The following is a 22,042-nucleotide window of genomic DNA, read 5'->3' on the forward strand; positions in this document are numbered from 1 at the left end:
CATGTTGAGGAGGTCATTTAGCCATTTACATCAGCTGTGATGGATCAAGCACACATCTAAAACCTGCAGGGACACCGGCCCTCGTGGACTGGGATTGGGGACCCCTGCTTTATAGCAAAACCTGTTGAACTTTTAGAGTTAAACTGAAACTTGTTTTTAAAATAGTATGAAAAAGTAACCTCTACAGCTTTACAGTTTTTTTTGTTGGTAATAAAAATGAGTAAGCCATTTATGTTAGTTTTAAAAGATCATAAATACAACAACAACAAAAAAACAAAAACAAAATATTATTAAAATGAAAAGTGCAAAGTTAAAGTAGAAAATAATGACTATGTGCCGTGTGACACGGTTCCAATGTTTTTGGTTTGCTCACAAATGGCTGTTTCGATTGAAAGGTTGGTGATCCCTGGTTTAGAGTATGGATTAAATGCTAAATCCTCATTTTAAAAAATATTTACTTTTCTCGCTGTAGTATTGGAAACGAAGGAAATAACACTCAGAATATCTGGTTAAGACAATGTTCCTGAGGGTGTTAATGATGAAAGAAGTTCATTCCTATTGATATTAGAAAAAAGCATATCACACACAATATTAATTACATACAAGATATAATTTATTTTATACAAGTGTTAAAAAAAATCTAAAATCTCCATCCACTGTTAGCTTGTTTTGCATCTTGTGAAGAAAAAGAATGGAAACACTTAACTACTTTCTACAACAATGGCATCAAGCTTTGTGGTAACAGTGTTGTTGTGTACAGAACACACAATGAAAAACATTGGCCCTACATATTTAAAGTAAAACGCCATAAATGTTAATGTATGAAACAAAGTTCAAAGGTATTTAAAAGAAAAAAGCTATTTCGAAATGAAATGACCACCACGGCAGTTTACATACACTGTAAAACCAAAAGAAAAAAAGTGAAATTCATGTCAGTCTCTCTAGTTTCTTAACATCAAAGGCTGAATACCATTAAAATACATTTAATGTCTGTTCAAATGGAAGGAATGTAAGAGCCCCGTAGGAAAGCTCTGTCTGTCAAAAAAGCATAAAAAAACCGAAAACACATCCACAGATCATTATTTTGATCTATGATATCTAATGGATTTAACCTGAGTGTATTAGGTTGTGCTGTGTTTCTCATATGGCTCATGGCTGCCCTCTTTAGGACAAGGAAGGAATAAATTTTTTGACAATTTGTTGACTTCAAGTAGACATTAGGATAACACGACTTCTTGGACTTTGACATTTAAAAGATTGAGAAGAAAAACTGAATAAATACACGTCTAGACAGCTACTGGATGGACCAGCGCTGGAGTTGTCACAGGTGTAGCGGGAGGAGACGCTTTGTCTTTATAGCCCAGTGACAGAATGTGTTTCTGCAGGTGTGTGATCCACTGTTCCTGAACAGACAGAGGTCCATGAAATACTTCCTCACAGAACCTGAACAGCAGGATAGAGAAGAGTTTTATTAACTGCATCATATGAAGCTTAAAAAAAACAACAAAAAAACAAAACAAAACACAAAAAACCCACAAAAAAAAACATTGATATTAACTCAGTCTACACTCACGGGCCACTTCATTAGAGACACTTGACAGCTCCTCATTAGGCCAATGCATTTAACCATGTAGACATGGTCAACACAACCTGCTGAAGTTGAACTGTGGCATGTGTGCTGGACTACCAGCACAACCAGGGTTTACGCAGAAAATATCCAATGGGCTGATAGAGATCAGAAAAAAAATGGCCAGACTGCTTTGAGCTGACGAGAAGGCAACAGTAACTCACTGCATTTAAACCTCTCCAAATGCACAACATGTTTAACCTTGAAGCAGATGGGTTGCAACAGAAGACCACACCGGGTGCAACTCTTTCTCAGCTAAGAACAGGAAACTGAAGCTACAGTTCACACAGGCTCGCCAAAATTGGATAAGCGAGTATTAGAAAAATAATCCATTCGGCATCGATGGTTCAAGGTGATGGTGATGTAATGGTGTGAGACACACTACAGTGCCTAAAGAATTTGCTTGTCTGCCTTCACATGCATATGAGTCCAAGTGACAGCCCATTCTTAATCCAGAGGCTTTAACATGATTTATTTTGCTAATTTTTTGCAGCTATAACAGCTTCAACTCTTCTGGGAAGGCTTTCCACAAAGTTTGAGTGTTTATGGGAATTTCTGAACAATATTCCAGAAACACATTTGTAAGATTAGACACTGATGTTGGACGAGAAGACCTGACTCGCAGTCTCCTATCTAATTCACCCCAAAGGTGTTCTGTCAGGTTGAGTTCGGGACACTGCGCAGGCCAGTCATCCATGTCTTTATGCACTTTGCTTCATGCACTGGTGTGCAGTTATGTTGGAACAGGAAGGGGCTATCCCCAAACTGTTCCCACAAAGTTGGGAGCATGAAATTGTCCAAAATGTCTTGGTATGCTGAAGCATTATGAGTTCCTTTCACTGGAACGCTTGGAACTGTTGACAGTAGAAATATTTAGAAGGGAGGACATTTTACAACTGGACTTCGTGGTATCCTATTACGATACCATGCTGGAATTCACTGGGCTCTTGAGAGCGACCAATTCTTTGACAAATGTTTGTAGAAGCAGTCTGCATGCACAGATGCTTGATTTTATACACGTGTCCATGGAACTGACTGAGCACTTAAATTCAATTATTTGGATGGGTAAGTGAATACAGTATAGTGTATTTTCTTGGTTCCCAATTAGCATAATTTAAATGCCACAGCCCACTTGGGTATTGCTCCTGTATCCCTTTTGTGATGCCTGCTTCCAGCTGGATAATACTCCATGTTTTAAAGCTAAAGTCATCTCAAACTGGTTTCTTGAACATGACAATGATTTCACTGTAATCTAATGGCCTCCACAGTCACCAGATCTCAATCCAACAGGGATGTGTTGGCACGGGAGATTCACATCATGTCACATTGGACAAATATGTCTGAGGAATGTTTCCATCTCAGATGAATGTGTGCCACTCGAAAGGCAAAAGGAATCCAATCCAATCCAGTAGAAGAAAGGTGTATCTCATTAAGGGGCTAGTAAATGTATAATAATGCATCCGACATTCAGACATTTTGACAATATGTTTAAATATTGTTCAAATGTAGCTTACCTCTCCATCAAATTTAAGATTTAGACAACCTATAATTTTACAAAGCATTTCTACAGCTGTCAAATAGAGACTCACCTGCACTTTAGGGAATAGATTTTACCCACCAGTTTGACCAGTGGAGTTAGTGGGGGCTTTGGCACCAGAGCAGGGATATTTCCAGACCGCGGTGGTTGCTGGGAGTTGCCGCTCTGATTTTCTCTACCTGTAGAGGCCCCGTGCTTTTGTGAATGTACCCCTGAAATCCCACAGAGAGGTTTTAGTATTGCTTTTTAATCTATTACAATGTATCCAGCTATCTTCCACAACCCTTTGGTCCCGTTACTTCACCTCTTGAGGAGCGCACACTGTGGTTGCTGTGATCCTTCCTGTTTACTTTGTGCTCATGGCGCTGCATGGAAGACTTCAGACTACCGCCAGCCAGACACTCAGAGTCTGTGGATGGCGATGGGGATGTAGGAGTTTTGTGGGACTGAAAAAGAAAATTACAATAAATTAGAATTAACGTAATACACTGATGTTTATCTGAATATCTCAGCGCACAGCCCACCTTCTTGATGTAAAGGTCTCCCATGCGATAACGCTTGGTAATTTCCGACACCTTGGCCGGATCTCTCCTGATCAGCTCACTGAGGAGTTCAATTGGTGAAGTCGCTCCATCTGCCTTCCACTCAATGATGCCCAGCTGTCGGAGGTGGGCCCTCGCATGACTGGCCAGGGCCTTACGGTTCTCAAAGTCGAACCCGCAAAGCTCACAGGATGTGTCTGACACAAACAAGATGGCACATGTGTAAACTTCTGCTGCCACACTATTTCAATCTAGTTGAGGTGTGAAATTTATCTGGGCCACTACGATACCCTACTTATTTTATCTTTCAGGCACACTCTTGTAGACTAACTGTTATGCTTGGAATCATTGTCCTGTTGCATGAGCCAATTTTGGCCAAGCTTTAGCCCACGGGAGGCTTCACCATTTGACTCTAGAATACTCTGGTATGCAGAGGAGTTCACATTTCAGAGGAAAGAGGAGGTCATTGCTCCAGAAGTCTTGTGGTTTGTTCAGATGCAACGATGCAAAGCTAAGTCTAAATGCATCCTCAATCATCCAGGTAAGTAAATCCCAAAAGGTTGATTCTGTTCATCTGGACGTAGCATTGTCTTCAGTCCTGAAGAAGTCACTCGGATGAGTGAAGAAACGTTTCTCCCACTGAAAACGTTACGTCCAGATGAACAGGATTAACCCTTTGGGATATGCAAAGCTAAGTTGTGCTGTTATGTTCTAGGGTTTGGGCGATATGTAAAAATTTTCCAACTGACAATCGTCAGTCCAATATTCGACGATGGGCAATATATTCATGCATGCACAGACTTTTTGATGGGCGGAGCAATGTAATCACGCATGGACTGATTTGCGTGTTTACAACACAGAAGAAGTCCAAACATGGACGAACTAATTTACAAAAAAAATTAGGGCTGTCAGCGTTAATGCGGCACTAAAGCAGTCATTACGATTAAAATTTTTTAACATGCTCAACCCATCTGAAGCGCAGAATGAACAAACTTTTGACAAACTGCCTGAAATGCGTTGACAGAGACATTTCGGGGATTTTGACTCAGTCTGCGCTCCAGATGGGTTAATTTTTAATCGCGTTAGTCGTGATGACGGCACAAAATTTGGGATTTCTTTGGCTTTAAACCAGACGAAAGAGGTAAACCTAAGGATGTAACCAAAGCGGTGTGCCACTTGTGCAGACATATAATGCAAGCAAAGTACTCAAGAAAGTACTTAAGAAAGAAGAGCCTTTCTACTGATGAACCTTCCAAACAAGCCATACTTGTTTTTGCTTTGTAACTCTACTGTTATGAACTTTAATTTTTAATGTTAACTGAGGCCTATACAGTCTGGTCTCAATGCTCCAGATCAGCAAACACCCAAAACGTTTCCTTTTATGTAGGTGGTTAAGTTCTGTACTTAGTTAAAATACGCTTTTCTACTTTTTTCTGGAAGTTAAGAGCACTGTTCTTTCTGTCAATTTAAGAGTCTATAGTCCCAAAGTAAGGGTCCAGTCAGGACATTATTCTAACCACACTTCATATTTGATTGCAGTAATAGGTCAACTCTATACACTACTCAAATGTTGAGTACATAAAAGTGACACAAAGAAATAGTTTCACCAAAAAGTTTCAATAATTATATCATTTCAATAATTCACTAAAGCTTCGGGGAAGAATGCTGTGATAACAAATGACAAAATATTGGTAAGTAAAGTAACAAACTTTACTTACCAAGGTGTATGACTCCACCCTTGCTAGATGGCGATTTCTCTTTCATGGAATAATCAAGAGGTGAGTTAGAAGCTGTCTCCCCAGATGTGAGGCTGTCTAGGGACCTTCTGGAGCTTTGAGAACCCCACGAGACTTTGCCCAATGCTGCAGACCCACTGGGCCCCGACTCTTTCCTGCCTTCTTCACCATGCATCATGACTTCTTTTAGAAGATCAATTGGTGATGTTTTAATAGACCAAGAGAGACCGAGCTGCCGTAGATGGGCACGAGCGTGGCAAGACAGGGCTTTGCGGGTGTCAAATAGCTGGCCACAGAAATCACAAAGGACTGTTGGTGGGGACTGCACATCTGTACAAGCTGGGGAACATTATATTTTACAACATTATACATCCAATTTCACTGTACACACACAAACAAATGGAAAAATGCTAAAGCAAAGAGTGTGATTAAGAAAATAACAAATTAAGCCTGTTATAGTATAAGATGGGGAACATAAAGCATTTGATTAAAAGTTTTTTGCTTTACCTGACTCAGAAGGTTTTGCAGAAATGGCACCAGCAGACAAATTCTGCACAGGGGAGCTGCTCTCATTGGTGGATGTCTTCAGCTGAACAGAGACCTCCGTCTCTATAGGCTCAGGCTTGGGTTTTCTATGAAGGGGGTCCACTGCTAGCCGAAAACCTTTCTTAGCTTTTGGTGCCCTGTTAACGGGAGGGTGAGAAGCCTGAGAGATCTTTTCAGGGGTTGTAGACAGGGGTGTAGAGGAAAGAGAGGTCCAAGACTGGGTTGGACCTGAAGACTGAGCTGCAGGAGAGGGTGGGGCTGGAGATGGTGCTGCAGATGAGCTGGCTGTATTGTTTGTTTTGGGGGGGTGTACAGCTTCTAGCATGCCACTGGATACCAGATCCTCAACGGCATTGATTGCAGAGTTTTTCCCCACTAATTCACTCATCCCTATGTGACGCAGGTGAGAGCGTGCATGGCTTGCCAGGCCTTTTCTATTCTCAAATTCCTCCCCGCAGAGAATACAGATGCACTCCTCAGACACTTTAGGCCGTTTGCTCGAGGATGACTCGGGTGGAGTAGAAAGGCCAGATAAGCGTTTGGATGAGGTTCTAGATGGACTATTTGAAGTAAGCTCCTCAGTTTTCTCTAAATCAATAGGCTTGAGATCCTCCTCTTCCATGACCTGATAAAGAAGATCAATAGGACTACCCTTGATGTCACTGTCAGAGATTCCAATCTGCCGCAAATGTGCCCGAGCATGACTAGCCAAGCCCTTACGTGTCTCATACCAGCAGCCACAAAGTTCGCAAACGTAGACCTCATCGCGGGGGTCTGACGCTAAAAGAATGAGGAAATTGGTGAGAGAAATAAACAAAGTTAGCAGGAGACTAATGTGAGATCAACATTACAAATTTAAATACCCTTTATTAAGTTGTGCTTTGCACCTGCAGCTACTCTCCTTCAAAATTTATGTTTCTTATAAATTGTTGCATGGCTTCCCTTACAACCGTCTTGAGGTTGTAAGGGAAGTCAAGTCAACCATATTTAATTTTTGTTTACCCAGTTTGTGTGTCCTGGTTTCATTTCAGTACATTATGAGAATCATTTTCAGTTTGTCATTTTTGAGAAGTGAGTTGGTGATAACCTGGTAGCCTGCTATCATGACTGTTAATTGAACAGAGCCTCACATGGGCAGAAGGACTGGGAGATAGATGACAGGAAACACAGATTTGTAAGCATAAAGTTCCTGTGTTATGTTTGCATATCTGTGGATTCTCCGAAACACATTGAAATAAAAAGAAAGAAAGAAATTCAAAGTACAGGGTACGGTCTTTGTAGATAAATATACTGACACACACATCTTGTATGTATGAGTTTAGATGTTTTGTAAAAAAATTCTTTATATTATGTTAAAGAAAACAGCTCTGTTCAGCCATACCTAACGTGATAGGAGCGTCAGTTTCCCGTGGTGCCCACAGTGGCTTTGCTGGGGCTGTGTGCTCTGAGGAAGATGAGCTGCCGCCTTCAGCTGGCTTAACAGGAGAAGGAGATGATGGGGGGACAGTTGTTGAAGATTCATTCAGTTTTGCTGGAGATCCCTGATGATCTACCTTTTGTGGGGTTGTCGCAAGTCTAACCCCGGTCTTGTAAGAGGTATTAGCGTCTTCTTCTTCTGAAGCCGTCTTTGATTCCTGCTGCAATGTATTTTTTTGAGGCACTGGCCCAGGTGCAGAAGAGTTTGATTTAAAATCTGGAAGGCAGCCATCTCTCTCCTGGATGATCTGGTAGAGGAGCTCTATGGGAGCCCCGCTGCTTTCTGACAACGTCACACCAAGCTGGCGCAGATGGAGTCGGGCATGGCTGGAAAGTCCTCGGCGTGTCTCAAAGTACGTTCCGCAGACTTCACACATTACTGGCTGTGGGGTTGCTGTGGTGGGAGTTAAAAGTTAATGATGACCAGTGAAATGAAATTAACAAGAATGGGCAGAAACCACACAAGCAGACTCTAAATGACACTCTAAACCCAATTACCTGAAATAATGCAATTTTTGGTAATTCACCTAATAGCGTCCTTTGTGTTTTTACCTTGTGAATCCATTGATGCTGAAAAATGCTGTTGGTTTATTCTGAGAGATGAAAGTGTCGTCTTCCTCTGGATCGTGTTAATACTGAATGAAAGCTGAAATTTTTAAAGGCAGAGGAGCTGTATTAGTGTTGACAACAACTTGCAGGTCATTTTTATAGCTCATTAAATAAACGTGCAATGTAAATTCCTTGGAATCCTACAGTTTATAACAAAAACATCCAAACCAGCTGCTTAAACAACACGATTCGACTGACACCTAGCATGAAAAAAGCTGTTCACGAACGTCTTCACAGCCGCGGATTAAAACCGGATTGCATCTCTTAACACAGCTTACAGTTAAATACACTCGTCTACTATAAATGTTACTGTACACACTTTAACAAAACAATCTGTAAGCAGTTGAAAGACATTGTAACTTAAAGCTAACTCGGGCTAACCCTGTTACAGCCTTTGTTTTGCTCTAAAATGCTAACTTTAGCTGTTGTGCTAGCCTAAAAATAATCTTATTTAAGCTTAGAGACAACAAGCTACAAATGCCATGGCCTTTAATAGAAGCAAATCAGAAATCTTCTCTTTAATATAAAGCAAAGTCTGTCAAAAACCCCAATACACTACCTGTGTGCATCTGTTTCCCTTATAGTAACAAGCTCACCGGAAGTAGTGTTCCACACATTCCTGCCTGTATTCTTTTTCAAAATAAAAGTCCAAAGGTTATGTCAGGGGTTTTGTAATGGAGCAATAATAGTCACTGATTATGGACAGAAATTTTGCTTGTTCTCTCAGTAATTTCAAGCTTTGATTGCATCATATACAGGTACGATATCTGGTGTATGTATATGGGAGTGGAATAATGTCCTTTGAATTATATGGGTGGTATTTGTCATGTCAAACAAATACAATACAAAACTGACAGACATATGAACATATTATAAATAAAAATGTGATTTTAATCCTCCTCTTATGATTTGATGGAAAATTCTTAAGCTGAATATGTCACATGCATAGTGTACTTGGAAAAATGTTTGAGCTACCCTTCATTTCTTTACATTTTGTTTATAAGCAGTTACACTTTCGGGTAAAGGCCTTTCTGAAGGCCTTTCAAACTTTCCTTTGTTCATTGGCTGCTTTTTCATTCATTGTCAGGCTAGTTTTTGTACCTGACCATTTTCAGACACTGACCTATAAATTATCAAAGTACAAAAAGGGACCTAAATCAACCAATGAACCAGTGTTGTGTCTACACACGACAACTTAACAAAGAACCCACTTTAAATAGTGTCTTCAGACACTTTGTTGCTAGCAGGGTGTTGCCTGTACCTTTAAGTTCAGTTAGAATGTCACAATGTTTGTCACCATCTAGTGGTGGATCCGATTTACTGCAAAGTGTTCAACCCTTCAACTTTCACCTCTTAGACAGATTTTGAAAGTTAAAGGGTTAACTTTAATATCACAACTTTTTTACAGTTTGAGTGAATGTATTTGTGTATTTATTTAAATTGACAGTATAGTCAATTTAAAGAAATAAATGAAAGTAGTTTTGACCCAAATACATCACAAGAAGAGAAGAAACTTGTGTATCTGTGACAGTAAATTGCAGACAGTTAAGTTGCTAGCATCACATTTAAGATATATTTTTAAAATTCTAATTTCTCATCAGCATCAGCACACATCAGACATTTTTGGGTAGGCTAGGTGTTTTGTAACGTGGCTGTTCAGAATATAGTCTAGACAACCAGAAGCCACTTTATTAGGTACACCTGTTCAACTTCTCAATAATGCAAATTTCTAACTGCACAACCACAACTCAATGCATTAAGGCATATAGATATAGTCAAGATGACCTGTGTTCAAACTGAGCATTAAGATGGGAAGTACGCTGTAAAAATCTTGACATCTATAAAGAATATGTCTTTTTCGTGTTCACATAATTAAATGATGATAATTTTAGGTTGATAATATGAATGCAGTCAAACATTCAGGTAAATTAAAACGAACATGCCTAGAGTTAATTGCTTTTGTACTTATGTCTCATGTCATTTTTGCCTAAATGTTACAAGGGTACTAATTGTTATAAGATAAGATAAGATAAGATGGCCTTTATTAGTCCCACAGGTGGGAAATTTGTTTTGTTACAGCAAAAGTGCAAAGTTATGTAGCAGAAATTAGAAAACACTGGAATGCAGTAAAATACAATAAAATAAAATAAAATACTATATACAATAGAATAAAATAGAATAGAATAATATATACAATAGAATAAAATAGAAATACAAATACTATATACAACTGAGTAGGAAAATACGAAAACACAACTTCGTCAGAAGAAGAATTGCACATATAGCAGTCTTATTGCACATGTGTGGGTTTGTGTGTTTGATCAGCTGCAAAAGTCTTTATTGTGGAGTCTGACAGCAGTGGGGAGGAAAGACCTGCGAAATCTCTCCGTCCCACACCGTGGGTGCCGCAGTCTCCCACTGAAGGAGCTGCTCAGTGCCGTCACAGTCTCATGCATGGGGTGGGAGATGTTGTCCATCAGGGATGACAGCTTAGCCACCATTCTCCTGTCACTCACCACCTCCACTGGGTCCAGAGGGCATCCTAGAACAGAGCTGGCCCTTCGGATCAGCCTGTTCAGTCTCTTCCTGTCCCCAGCAGAGATGCTGCCCCCCCAGCAGACCACACCATAAAAGATGGCTGAGGCCACCACAGAGTCATAGAAGGTCTTCAGGAGATATATATAAAATATATATTCTTCTTTAAAAAAAAAAAAAAAAAAGAAGAAGAGCTAAATCTGAGGTGTCTGTCTTACAATTGAATAAACATTTAGTATTTGCACTTTTTTTTTTTTTAATTGGTGTAAAAGGTGAAGAACTCCATTCTAACCAGTGGGGACAGAATGTGACCTGAAAGATGTAGAACATGGTGATGTGATGGAATCACAGACAGTCCTGAAAAAAGCCATCAGTCCTCACAGCAACTGAAAACCCACGCAGACACTTTTCTGTCGTCTTTTTCATCCATGTTTCAACATTTGTCTTCAAACATGGCATCAACTAGCCTATAAGGTAAGCCAAAAACAACATTTTTGAACAGTAAACTTGGAAAACTAAAATATAGTACTGAACAAAGCTCAAGTCTAGAGGGTTATGAAATAAGGATTAGGTTCTGTGGCAGATAATCATCTCAACAAACACATAATTTTGTGATTTTGGGGCTATTCTATCAGAAATGGGAACATGATTTAGCATCTTGTAATGTTTCTGTTGAAAACTTAGAGTGCCAAAGTGTGATCAGTTTGCTGCAAGCAATTAAATAAATGGCCTGTATTTGTATAGCGCTTTTACTTAGTCCCTATGGACCCCAAAGCGCTTTACACTACATTCAGTCATCCACCCATTCACACACACATTCACACACTGCACTCTATGAATCAGAATCAGAAAACTTTATTAATCCCTGGGGAAATCGTGTATGTGGATTTATGTGTTGACAATATAATTATATGTTGTCTTTGAAATTCTCTTTGTAACAGTTTATTTCTCAGATTCAGAAGACTCAGCAGATGACTTCGCAATCCTTCACTTAAACCTACTGAGCTCCAACGATGAGGTGCAAAACTTTCTTGGGGAAGGAAGTTTTGGAAAAGTAGTCAAGTGTGTCCACACTGTATCCAACACAGAGATTGCTATCAAAAAAATTGAAGACAAGCCCATGATCTCAAGCCCCGTGATTTTGTAAGATGGAATAGATCATTCTTCCATGAAGGATTCATTTGGCTTGAATTTGAGCTCCTTGATCTTAGTCTGAAGGAGTATATGCAAGAGAGAGACTCTCAACTCTTTGATGAGCGTCACCCAGTTTCACATCAGGTTTGCCATCTTTACCTATTTCACCATGTAAATACAAACTCTAAAGAAAAAAATACTAATTTGCACAGATGTGTTTAGTTAGAACACATTTGTGTGATTCCAGCTGACCACAGTGTTGTTCCTGCTCAAGGCCCTGAAAATCATCCATGCTCATATAAAGCCTCAAAATATTATGGTTTTGGATCGCAGACAACAGCCACTGCAAGTCAAGCTCATTGATTTTGGCCTGGCTCGCCATGTCTCCGATGTTGTGCAAAGATCATGTGGTACATGCAACCTCGTTAACCTAACAAATAATGTTAAAAATAGGCACTGAAAGCTGAAAACTGCATTTTTAAGTTTTGAAAAATGAGCTGCCTTCATATGCAACAGCGTCACTTTGCAAAGTGAACTTAAAACACTGGATTTGAGATATTGTTCTTTACTTCTACCTCTTCGATACATTAAAACCTATTTACAGTTCTAGATATGTGTAAGAGAACTCAGTCTGGGTTTCCCGCTTTTTCCTGGGAACAACGAATATGCTGCAGTAGGTATCTTCTGCACAGAATGGAATTAAGCGCTCCTTAATCAAATCTTTTTGCTTTTTCCAGATAAGGTTCATTGTGGACACTCTGAGTCAGCCACCAGATTATCAGTTAAGATAAGATAAAATAAGATAAGATAACCTTTATTAGTCCCACATGTGGAAAATGTGTTGAACAGTGGACAAAAAAGCACAAAGTTCATTCACCTTGAAAACAGATGTAACCAGGAGACCTGGAGATTAAAGGTACCTTCCTACTTACCTGCCTGCCTACCTACCTACCTACAACTAACTTGTCTAACTGAACCACTACTTCTTTATAGACTCCACTGGAGTTTTTTACAGAAACTGGACACCACCATAGCGACACCAGATTTATTTGTCTCACTTCTTTAGAGGCCTTGAAGAAGGTAGGGGCTCTTTTTGGATCAGGTAGCCATTAATACAATATAGAATAGTTGCTACAAGGACATCTTCCACTGACTTTCATGATAATTCAAAATATCTTCATGGTCAGTGTAGATAAGCTACAAAAGACGAGACAGACATCCATTCACACATACTGCTATTTTAGAATCACCAGTTAACCTAACCCCACTAATTGCATGTCTTTGCACTGTGGGAGGAAGCCCGAAAACCCACACAGACACAAGGAGGACACGCAAACTTCACACAGAAACTCACCAGCCAGATGGTGGATTCAAACCCAAGACTTGCTGTGAGGCAGCAGTGCTAATCACTGCACCACTGTGGTGACCCTGAAAGAAATCAGTCTGAAGAAAATAATATAAAAAAGACTGTAAAATAAAATATGATGGTTTATGGAAGTTATGTATGAATAAGTTTTATTAGAAAAAGGGAAGCAAAAATCTAATTCAATAAAAAAAAATGTGACTACACAGAAAGTATTTTGGTAGCCAAGGAGCTAAAAATGATTTTAAATATTTAACATTTTCTTAATTCCTAAATTACATGTACTTACACACGCATACACATGCACATCAGTCTAATCTAGAGGTGCCAGAACTAGCTTGCTAAAGGGTACTGGATTATTTTGCAAAGTGAATATTGTAAACAAGGATTGTTTTGGACTTTTTGTTTTGGTTTTACGAATGGATTATTTTCATCCAAGCCAGAAGTCTGAGTTATTGTTAGTTTCTCAGGCTTTTTAATCAAAACAGTATTGCAGCTTGGTCGTTAGGTTGAAAAACCATTGTGATCTTTGTTAAAGTTAAGACAGCAGCTTTTCTTGTAAGCTAAGCTATCAGACTCATAAGTGCAAATTCAACCATGAGACACATCATTGAGAGAGCACTTGTCTTTCCTAAGACATCTTCAGTTGTTTATCATCATTATTTATATTGAATATTTTTAAATAGGTTATAATTCATACGTCTGTATTTAATGTCTTAAGTAAAAATTGCCATGAAATAGAAAACGCTGTAAAACTTGTAAAAATAATAATAATAATAATAATAACAATAATACAGTTAAAAAACAAAAAAAATTTCCGTCTTCACATTTTCCAAAGCCTTCACACTCCGGCCCTAAGGTATTGTAGACCTACATCGATTTTTTTTTTTTTTTTTTTTTGTAATCTTTATGTTAAGAACATTGAATTTTCACGTAATAATTGAGTTCCATAAATAAAACTGACATTGCCATTGAACCTGACATTGACACTGGGCCCCAAGAAGCCAGTCCCCCACTACGACATCCCTGCATTTTTGTTCATGTGACAGTGTTTCCACGGTGTACTTAGAAAATATCATCTTATGTCAGAGATATACATATTTAGAAACAGCTAATCTTAACTTTTTAATCGTTTTTAATCTTAACTTTTACTCTGAAGGGAGTTATTTTTACTTCCGGGTGGCCTCAGCCGTCTCTGCGTACTTATCGCACGCTCCCTTCTCCACTTTGACTCCTCTATTCTCTTGCAGCCTGCAGACTTCTGCTTCCAACTTCTTTCGCGCTTTACGTCAAGACAGGTGAGTAGGACGTTTATGGGATTCGTCAGAAGTTTACAGCGTGTCTGTAAACTCGACTCTGTATTTCCTCTGAAACAAACGGAGACTAAAGAAAGCAGTTTCGTACGTAAAGCTAACATTAAGCTAGCCTGTCAGGCGGGTGAGCGGCTGGCTCCTTCTTGAAGTGTTTGGCCATGTTTCCTTTCTTTGTCCCTGTGCTGCAGCTTGCAGGATACACTACTCACTTCCTCTCCGCTCTGTTCGACTACAGCTTTTTCTGTTTCATTTCGAAAACGAAATTTAAACATTAAAAGCTTCACTTTATGACTGAACTTTGACCCATTACGTGCATTTATCTCTTTAAAACCAAGCACAGTTCCTTGACGATTGTTAGCGTTTCTTCGTATACGTTATGACGAAGGAGAAATAATCCAGATTTATTCATAGATCACTGGAAAGCATAGGCCTTTGGATTAATACCGACTGCTGTTTGTTGTAGTACAGCGTTGCTTATTTGCAAGTTTATCGTTTATTTGCACATTGGATTGTTATTGCCTGTATGCAAAATTAAAGTAGCTGAACGCGCAATAATCCTCGGAAATCGTCTGTATAGGCACAGCGAGAACCCTGTCATTGGTTTGTGCGTTTCATGGTTATGTAACCTTGCTAATAGGCCATTGTTCCCTGCGGGCTGAACATGACTTGCATGTGATACTATGTGGGTCTGCTTAAGTTACCAAACCTTTGAACCTCTGGGCCTCCTAAGAGCTGTAAAACCTGGCTCTCGGGTTAAACCTCACCGCGTTTATTTTTCTTTTTCCAGTCAAAATGTCATATTTGTTGTTTATCAGAGCTTTATCTCAGGCACCACCCAGCTGAATTTATCTGTGGTGGTCTGCGAGCATTAGGAGTTTTCTGGTAACTGTGTGTGCTGTTTCTCTTTCAGTCATTTGTCTCATACACCATGTCTGCTGGAAACGCTAAGATTGGCTTCCCTGCCCCAGACTTCAAAGCCACCGCTGTAGTTGATGGACAGTTCAAGGACATCAAGCTGTCAGACTACAAAGGTCTGTATCTACATCTGTTCTCATTGGCTCATTCTGGCATTTATAGGCCTATATTTCTACACTAACTGCTTATTTGACTACAATCAATACTTAACATTGTTTTAATTTCCTCCTCCTGTGCTGCAGGGAAATATGTAGTTTTCTTTTTCTACCCCCTGGACTTCACATTTGTGTGCCCCACTGAAATTGTGGCCTTCAGCGACAGGGTAGAGGAGTTCCGCAGCATCGGCTGCGAGGTTATTGGCTGCTCCGTGGACTCTCACTTCTCTCACTTGGCATGGTAAGAACTCACGGATAATGAAACATAATGAGCATTTGTGGGAATTTGACTACTTCCTGAGCTCTTTACCAACAACGTCCACACTGCTCACGTGTTAGCAGGTGGATTAAGCAGAGCTGCTTCAACAAAAAGCTTTTTACCTGTATTACAGTGATTATCTTTGCAGGTGTACTGTGTTGTTGACTCTTGTGATTTTATACTAACTGGGAAGAAGTGACCTTAGTGAATCTCCACATGTGTATTTGAAAAAACAACAAAAACTTTGGAAAATGTATTTAACAAAACAGTTAAGTGAAAGCTGTTCTGTGTACTTGACTGTCTTGCTGTTTTTATAGCGAGGCTGTCTTAGGCTGAACTTATCAGAAGTTTATACAAGGTCCATCAAACTGTCCTCGGTTGGCCGTTTCTGTTTAGACAGTTAAGGGTGAAGGATTTTGGCCGCTGTGAAGGAGTGCCCAGACCAGTTTATCTGCAACATGTTGATAAGGGTAGCTGAGTCATACAGCGGTTTCTAGAAGACATAAGAAGACATGTGGCATTACACAAACTGCACAGGTCTTCATTTGGAATGTTGTGTTAAAGTTTAAATGCATTATATTTGATTAGGAAGATCAGGCAGTATGTTTCTTCACTCACCTGGATCAGATTCATTACTTTTAATATATTATATACACTTATCTTAGTGTTTTGTTTTTTCAATGAGAAGAGATTGGATAAGCCGTAAAACCTCTATTCATCAATCTGAAGCAAATTGAGTTGATATTATAACCAACAGTTAACTATTAAAGCTGATAGTTAAAATTCTACACAACATATTTGCTATTAAATATGCTGAACAATTGGTTTTGTCAGACACTTTATCATTTTTTTTTAATTTAATAGATGCCTTTCAAGACATTAAAATCAATGTGTCATGGAATTTTAAAAAGTCAACAATGGCCAGGCTTCAATAAAAACGTCTTTTAAAGATGAAGTTCTGAAGCAGGTGGCGAGAGCAATGAAGAAGGAAGAACTGAGTATGGGAACGTATGTAGATCAGAGAGAGATGGCTGTATAAGGTTATGGAGAGAAGCAGAATCTTGAAGTAATGTGGTATTGTACAGAAAGTCAAAGCTGTTATAGGATGGGAGTAATATGTTGGAGGATGTTCTGGTAACAACACAGCAGCTGCATGAACAAGATCAAGTCTGGAGACGTTTGTGCCATATACCAGAGAGGATAAAATTACAATAGGCAATCCGAGATGTAACCAGAGCACATGCAAGAAAAGCTGCATTACTACCTGTAAGGAATGGGTGTAGCCAGCTAATATTACATAATTGGATATATGCAGACTGACAAATATTGATTTGCGTTTCCAAACTTTAGGTGATATCGAATTTAAGCCCAACCTGACTTCTCACCTTCGTCTTTGTGTGCTCTATTAAGTCCCTGTGCTACTCTGTTTGATTGGCTGGTTAAGGTTAGACAGATATTTCAGGGTCAAAGCTAACCAGTAGCAGAGGAAAGTGGTGTCTTTGCTGAAGATGGTTTAATTAACCTCAGAGTGTTGAATCTCACAACGGGCAGCAGAGGCCAGAAGTGAGACACCTGTAAATTACATGAAACTGCAGTATGAAGAGAGTTTTCACCACATTATTATTTTGCTACTTTTGTCAGACCGTCTTTTGAAGCATTGCAGAGAATCTCTGAGTGCAGTGTGTTCTCATAAAGTTGAACAACTGATGTGTTATACTCTCAGACACCACCTGTATCTTATCTCATCTCTAACGGCGTGTTAAATGACTCTCCCATTTCAGAGAACTACAAAGGTGGGGGGGGGAGACACACAAACGCAAGGTTTATCAACCAGGAGACCTTCCCTGTGGACTTTGTTTGTTTTTTAACTTGTTTATAATAAAAAAAAATTTTTTAAATGTTTTGGGGGGGGGGGGGTTTCTCTTCAGGGTCAACACACCAAGAAAACAGGGAGGTCTGGGTAACATGAAAATCCCCCTGGTAGCAGACCTCAGCAAGTCAATCTCCAAAGAGTATGGTGTGCTGAAGGAAGATGAGGGCATCTCATACAGGTCAGTTAAATGCCCTTTTAATATAAAATTATTTTTAATAAAAACCCACTGGTTATTGTTAAAAAGCAGCTTGGTCTATTTATACTCTAAAGTATGTGTACAAAACTGCAACATCATCTTGTGAATTTCAGGGGTCTCTTTGTGATTGACGACAAGGGCGTCTTGAGGCAGATCACCATTAACGACTTGCCTGTGGGTCGTTCTGTGGACGAGACTCTGCGCCTGGTTCAAGCCTTCAAGCACACAGACAAATATGGAGAGGGTGAGTAGAACTGCCATACCTTCCCTCAGTTCATCCATGTTTACTCAGCACACACTGGTGCTCAGGTTTAGTGGTGTAACTTATTAATCATGCATTTGTCATAAAAATAACCCAAATACTTGTCATTTATTTCATCTATAACTTCAGATGCTCCAAACTGCACATCACACACTTAAAATGGAAATAGTTGATTGGTAAAATTAACTGTGCAGCTGTGGCTAGATTTGGCGGTTCACTTAGTCCTTCCTGTGTTTCCCAACCAGTCACGCATGTACTTTGTCCTTTAGATTATACCATGTTCGGTGTGTGTATAAATGTCAGCTTCAAGTAAACTTTGTCCCTACTGCCACTTCACGCAGTGTGTCCTGCTGGCTGGAAACCCGGGAGCGATACAATCGTCCCCGACGTCCAGAAGAGCAAAGCCTTCTTCTCCAAGCAGTAAATGTGAACGTCTCCTACCCAGCTGTTTTCCTCAACATAGCACTTGACCTCAGATGAGAGGGATGCCTATAAAGCAGTATCATCACGTCCAGACTAACCTGTTAAAACACACCCCAGCTTCTTGTAGGGGGGAGGAAATGTTCTTTTTCATGTCCAGTGTACAAACATTTGGGTAACCTCATTGTCTTGATCACTGAAAGTATAGTTTTGTTGTTCCTTTTTCAAAGAAAGCACTGAGATTTGTTTCCTGGCTGTTGATAATAATTTGCTACCATCTTTATTAAAACACAGAGGAAAGTTATGATCAAGTGTGTGTGGCTTATTTTGAGTTGGGTTTTTTTGTTTTTGTTTTTTAAATCAAAAATGTGAGTGCCTGTCCACTTACAACCACTAGGTGGCGGCAGAACTCTTCTAAAGCTACTCTTTGATCTTTTACTTGGTGACTGAGAACTTAAAGTTCTTGGAATAAACCTTTTATTTATGTTTTTTATTGTGGTGTATCATTCTTGGCTCCTGTACCTGGCAGAAGATCTGAGTGCGTCACGAAGCTGCCAAGAGTTGGTTAATATTGGAGTTGCTGTGTTTGACTCAGCACAACAGCCTGTTATTGCCAAATGGTACTGAAGCTCATTGGGAAAGATTGCTGGATATGATTATATGATAATGACTATCCTAACCACAACCTGTCACTGTTTCACTAAAATTTTTGATATCTCACTGTTTAATACTTCCGATTTCCTGATAACATTTGTCTTATTTACTAATTCAGAGAACTACACTTCAGTACACAATCCTGCTTGTTTTACCAAATGTTCTCGGCTTACTGGAACATTTTCTCAGTTTTGCGCGAGCCGATTCTTGTAACTCAAACTAGCTCTCAGTAATCAGTCTAACATGTTTATCTGGAACTTTTTTTTTAACCATTTTTCCTCACCTAGTGTTCTCACGGCTTGTTTTGGGAAATTGAAAGCAGAATGGGGAAACTCCCTTAACGCGAATAAACCACTCATTGACAAACCTTTTCAATTACACACACACTGTGGTGTAAAGGGGAGCGCGCAGCCCTTCTGACGGGCAATGTGGGAGGGAGTTCCCGGAAACCTATCGTGATGTGACGTTTGACAGCAACATGAACCATATATGGACTGACGCTTGTGCGTCAGTAAGGAAAAATCCTACGCTGGGACGTCTCCAACGTCAACCAACTTCTGGTGTTGTAAACTTTACTGCTGATCAGAGACAGCGGTGTGGTTTAATGTTCACGAGAAATACAATAATTTTTGGAGTGGCACTTAAAAAAAATACACGACCTCAAAAACAAAGCAACACATTTCTTAATTTCATAATATCATTTACTTAAATATTTACTATACAGGTAAAAAAACAAAAAAAAACAACAAGAACGCTCCATGAGCGTAACTCAAACACAAATAACTTACATAAAAAGCATCACAAATAGCAATTAAAGAAAATGTAAACAGGAAAAGCCAAGACGACACTTTCAAAAACTTATTCAAAAATGCCCTAAGTGTTTTAGTCTTGTATTATTTCTGTGTATGGGTGATGTTTCTTTAGATGGCAGAAATCACAATAATCCAGTTTTCATACTAAAAACGTATAAAGACCAGGTTGAGGTGTCAGTTCGGGTACTGTCCAGTGTTTTAATAAGTGCATTATTTCTTCAATAAGACTTTACTTTGGGTGCTAGCATGAGCTGGCAGCCACTGCTCACATGCGTCATGACTTTCTGTTTGAGTTGGGCCACCTGTTCCCGCAGTAGAGAAGCCGTGCTTGACAGTCCAGCGTTGTCATTTTTCAACACTTTAACCTTGTCTTCGAGACGGGCGATGCGCTCCAATTTGCGCCTCCGACACTTTGAGGCTGCGAGCCGGTTCCTCAGCCGCTTGCGCTCCGCTTTTATCCGCTCCTGATTCTCCATATCGACAGGGGACATGGGCGGAGAGCTGTTGTCGCTGCTCTGCATGTCGGGGACTGTCTGGGGCTCCTCTTTCATCCCTCCGAACCGCTGAGGGTGGATGCCGGCCCCGGCCAGTGAGTGCTGGAAGTGGTGTGATCCGTGCGCAACAGCTTGAGGATGCTGATGGTACTGGTGATGCGGCAGGTAGCTGATGGTGGTGGAGGGATAGCTGGCTGCAGAGGTCAGGCTGGGGTTCGTGGTGCAGCTGCTCAGGGTTGTATACTCGAGCGGCTCCGGTTGCATGGATGAGCCGAACACCGAGGCTGGAGCCGAGCAGGCAACCCCGCCTGTGCCGATGGACACGTTTGGAGGAGCCATCTGGTTCATCTTGTGTAGGTCGTCCAACGCTTTAACAAAACCTTCGGCAAAGCCCTCCTGCTCCTCCGTGATCCCGCGGTTGTACAGGTACTGAGCAGGTGTCGGCGTAGTGATGACCCCGTTGCTACTCTGGACGATCAGTCGCTCTAATTCAGGAGAGGCGAGCTTCAGAGAGCCCACTTCTGCCGTCCCCGCTGGATAGAAATCACTGTCGGCGCGCAGGTGCTGTGACTTGAAGTTTGAGTTCCGATATGTATCGGAGAAGTTCAAGTTCATATTCTGCTTAAGCAGCTTGTAGTCCTGCAGGGCTGCGCCTGGATGGCCATAAGCAGAGAGAAACGAGTCGTCATAAAAAGGCTGTTCCATTATTGTGGACATATTTCAAATCAGACAGTCAAATACAAGAGTGCGCTGCAAAAGATGTTGCTCGGACACCGAGGCTTCAGTGTCCCAAAATGAGTCAATCTCCAGCACAAAGTCCCGCTGTATTACTATACTGAAGACCAAAGCTATCAAAACAGAGCAAAACTTCCAAATAGTGGAACTGTACTGTACCAAGTCGTCGATTTGTACCTTTAGTTGGAATCAAAGCGGAGTCCAGTGACTAACTCAGATGTTTTCATTCCACTCGTGAGAAGGAGAGTCTGTTCTTCTACAAGTGTGCGCTCCACTTGTGTTTCCTTGTTAATGACAGGCGGCTGACGCGCTCTGCTGTATTTATATAAGCCCTCCACACGACGCTCTGATTGGCTGTTTCTGTATTGTCTCCGTCTGATCTTGACTTGACGCAGCTTCCAGGAAAATGGACTGTAAACATGACAAGACGTATTCGGCGTGGGGGAAACTGAGTCCAGGTAGGCATAAACACATAAAATAGGCTCCCTCAAGCATTCACACTCATAGTCATTTTTAACAAGTCACTTGAAATGTTACCAACAGCCCAAAAGCGATTCAAAGCCAACCACAAACGGCAACGAGCCCTTTCCAGCTCTGTTCGGACACCTAAACCGCTGCCACTTTGTCTTTCATTCTCAACAGTAATCCCACCAGTAAAGATATATAATCTGGTGCTGAGTCATGTGCTACAAACTGATATCACCCGGTCCATATTTGGCTATCCTGGCGCACCGGTTCCTCAATGACAGCAGCAGGAAGCCAATCCCATCCTGGCGCACTTCCAGCTCCAGCTCCGCGGGATGTGGGAGGAGAAGGGGAGGAGGTGCGTCGCTGCCCCGCTTTTCCCCG

The 22,042-nt window shown here is 40.5% G+C and overlaps 3 protein-coding genes across 3 annotated transcripts; 1 reads left to right on the top strand and 2 right to left on the bottom strand.

The window, feature by feature from the left end:
• Window positions 1-591: 591 nt before the first annotated feature.
• si:dkey-217d24.6 (protein Wiz) lies at window positions 592-8,707 on the bottom strand. Its single transcript, XM_031754248.2, has 9 exons — window positions 8,633-8,707; window positions 8,017-8,110; window positions 7,370-7,858; window positions 5,950-6,768; window positions 5,425-5,781; window positions 3,689-3,903; window positions 3,469-3,610; window positions 3,217-3,376; window positions 592-1,443 (listed from the first exon to the last, which is right to left on the bottom strand). Exons 2-9 carry the CDS (start codon window positions 8,027-8,029, stop codon window positions 1,287-1,289), a joined length of 2,352 nt encoding a protein of 783 aa, XP_031610108.1. The 5' UTR covers window positions 8,030-8,110; window positions 8,633-8,707; the 3' UTR covers window positions 592-1,286.
• A 5,545-nt stretch (window positions 8,708-14,252) lies between these two features.
• Window positions 14,253-18,803, top strand: prdx2 (peroxiredoxin 2). Its single transcript, XM_031754258.2, has 6 exons — window positions 14,253-14,403; window positions 15,329-15,449; window positions 15,576-15,729; window positions 17,676-17,798; window positions 17,930-18,060; window positions 18,420-18,803. Exons 2-6 carry the CDS (start codon window positions 15,347-15,349, stop codon window positions 18,500-18,502), a joined length of 594 nt encoding a protein of 197 aa, XP_031610118.1. The 5' UTR covers window positions 14,253-14,403; window positions 15,329-15,346; the 3' UTR covers window positions 18,503-18,803.
• A 1,032-nt stretch (window positions 18,804-19,835) lies between these two features.
• On the bottom strand, window positions 19,836-21,817 carry LOC116331542 (transcription factor jun-B-like). Its single transcript, XM_031754269.2, has one exon. The coding sequence runs from the start codon at window positions 21,173-21,175 to the stop codon at window positions 20,183-20,185; it is 993 nt and encodes a 330-aa protein (XP_031610129.1). The 5' UTR covers window positions 21,176-21,817; the 3' UTR covers window positions 19,836-20,182.
• Window positions 21,818-22,042: the final 225 nt, after the last annotated feature.

This window comes from Oreochromis aureus, linkage group 6 (assembly GCF_013358895.1).
Source record: "Oreochromis aureus strain Israel breed Guangdong linkage group 6, ZZ_aureus, whole genome shotgun sequence".
NCBI lineage: Eukaryota > Metazoa > Chordata > Actinopteri > Cichliformes > Cichlidae > Oreochromis > Oreochromis aureus.

Coding starts and splice junctions, on each gene's coding strand:
- si:dkey-217d24.6 (XM_031754248.2), bottom strand. Junction 5,782..5,949: donor TGCAAAACCTTCTGAGTCAG/GTAAAGCAAAAA, acceptor AATGTTCCCCAG/CTTGTACAGATGTGCAGTCC. Junction 1,444..3,216: donor ATCTATTCCCTAAAGTGCAG/GTGAGTCTCTAT, acceptor CCTGCTGTTCAG/GTTCTGTGAGGAAGTATTTC.
- prdx2 (XM_031754258.2), top strand. CDS start 15,347: ATGTCTGCTGGAAACGCTAAGATTGGCTTCCCTGCCCCAGACTTCAAA. Junction 15,450..15,575: donor CAAGCTGTCAGACTACAAAG/GTCTGTATCTAC, acceptor CCTGTGCTGCAG/GGAAATATGTAGTTTTCTTT. Junction 18,061..18,419: donor CACAGACAAATATGGAGAGG/GTGAGTAGAACT, acceptor CACTTCACGCAG/TGTGTCCTGCTGGCTGGAAA.
- LOC116331542 (XM_031754269.2), bottom strand. CDS start 21,175: ATGTCCACAATAATGGAACAGCCTTTTTATGACGACTCGTTTCTCTCT.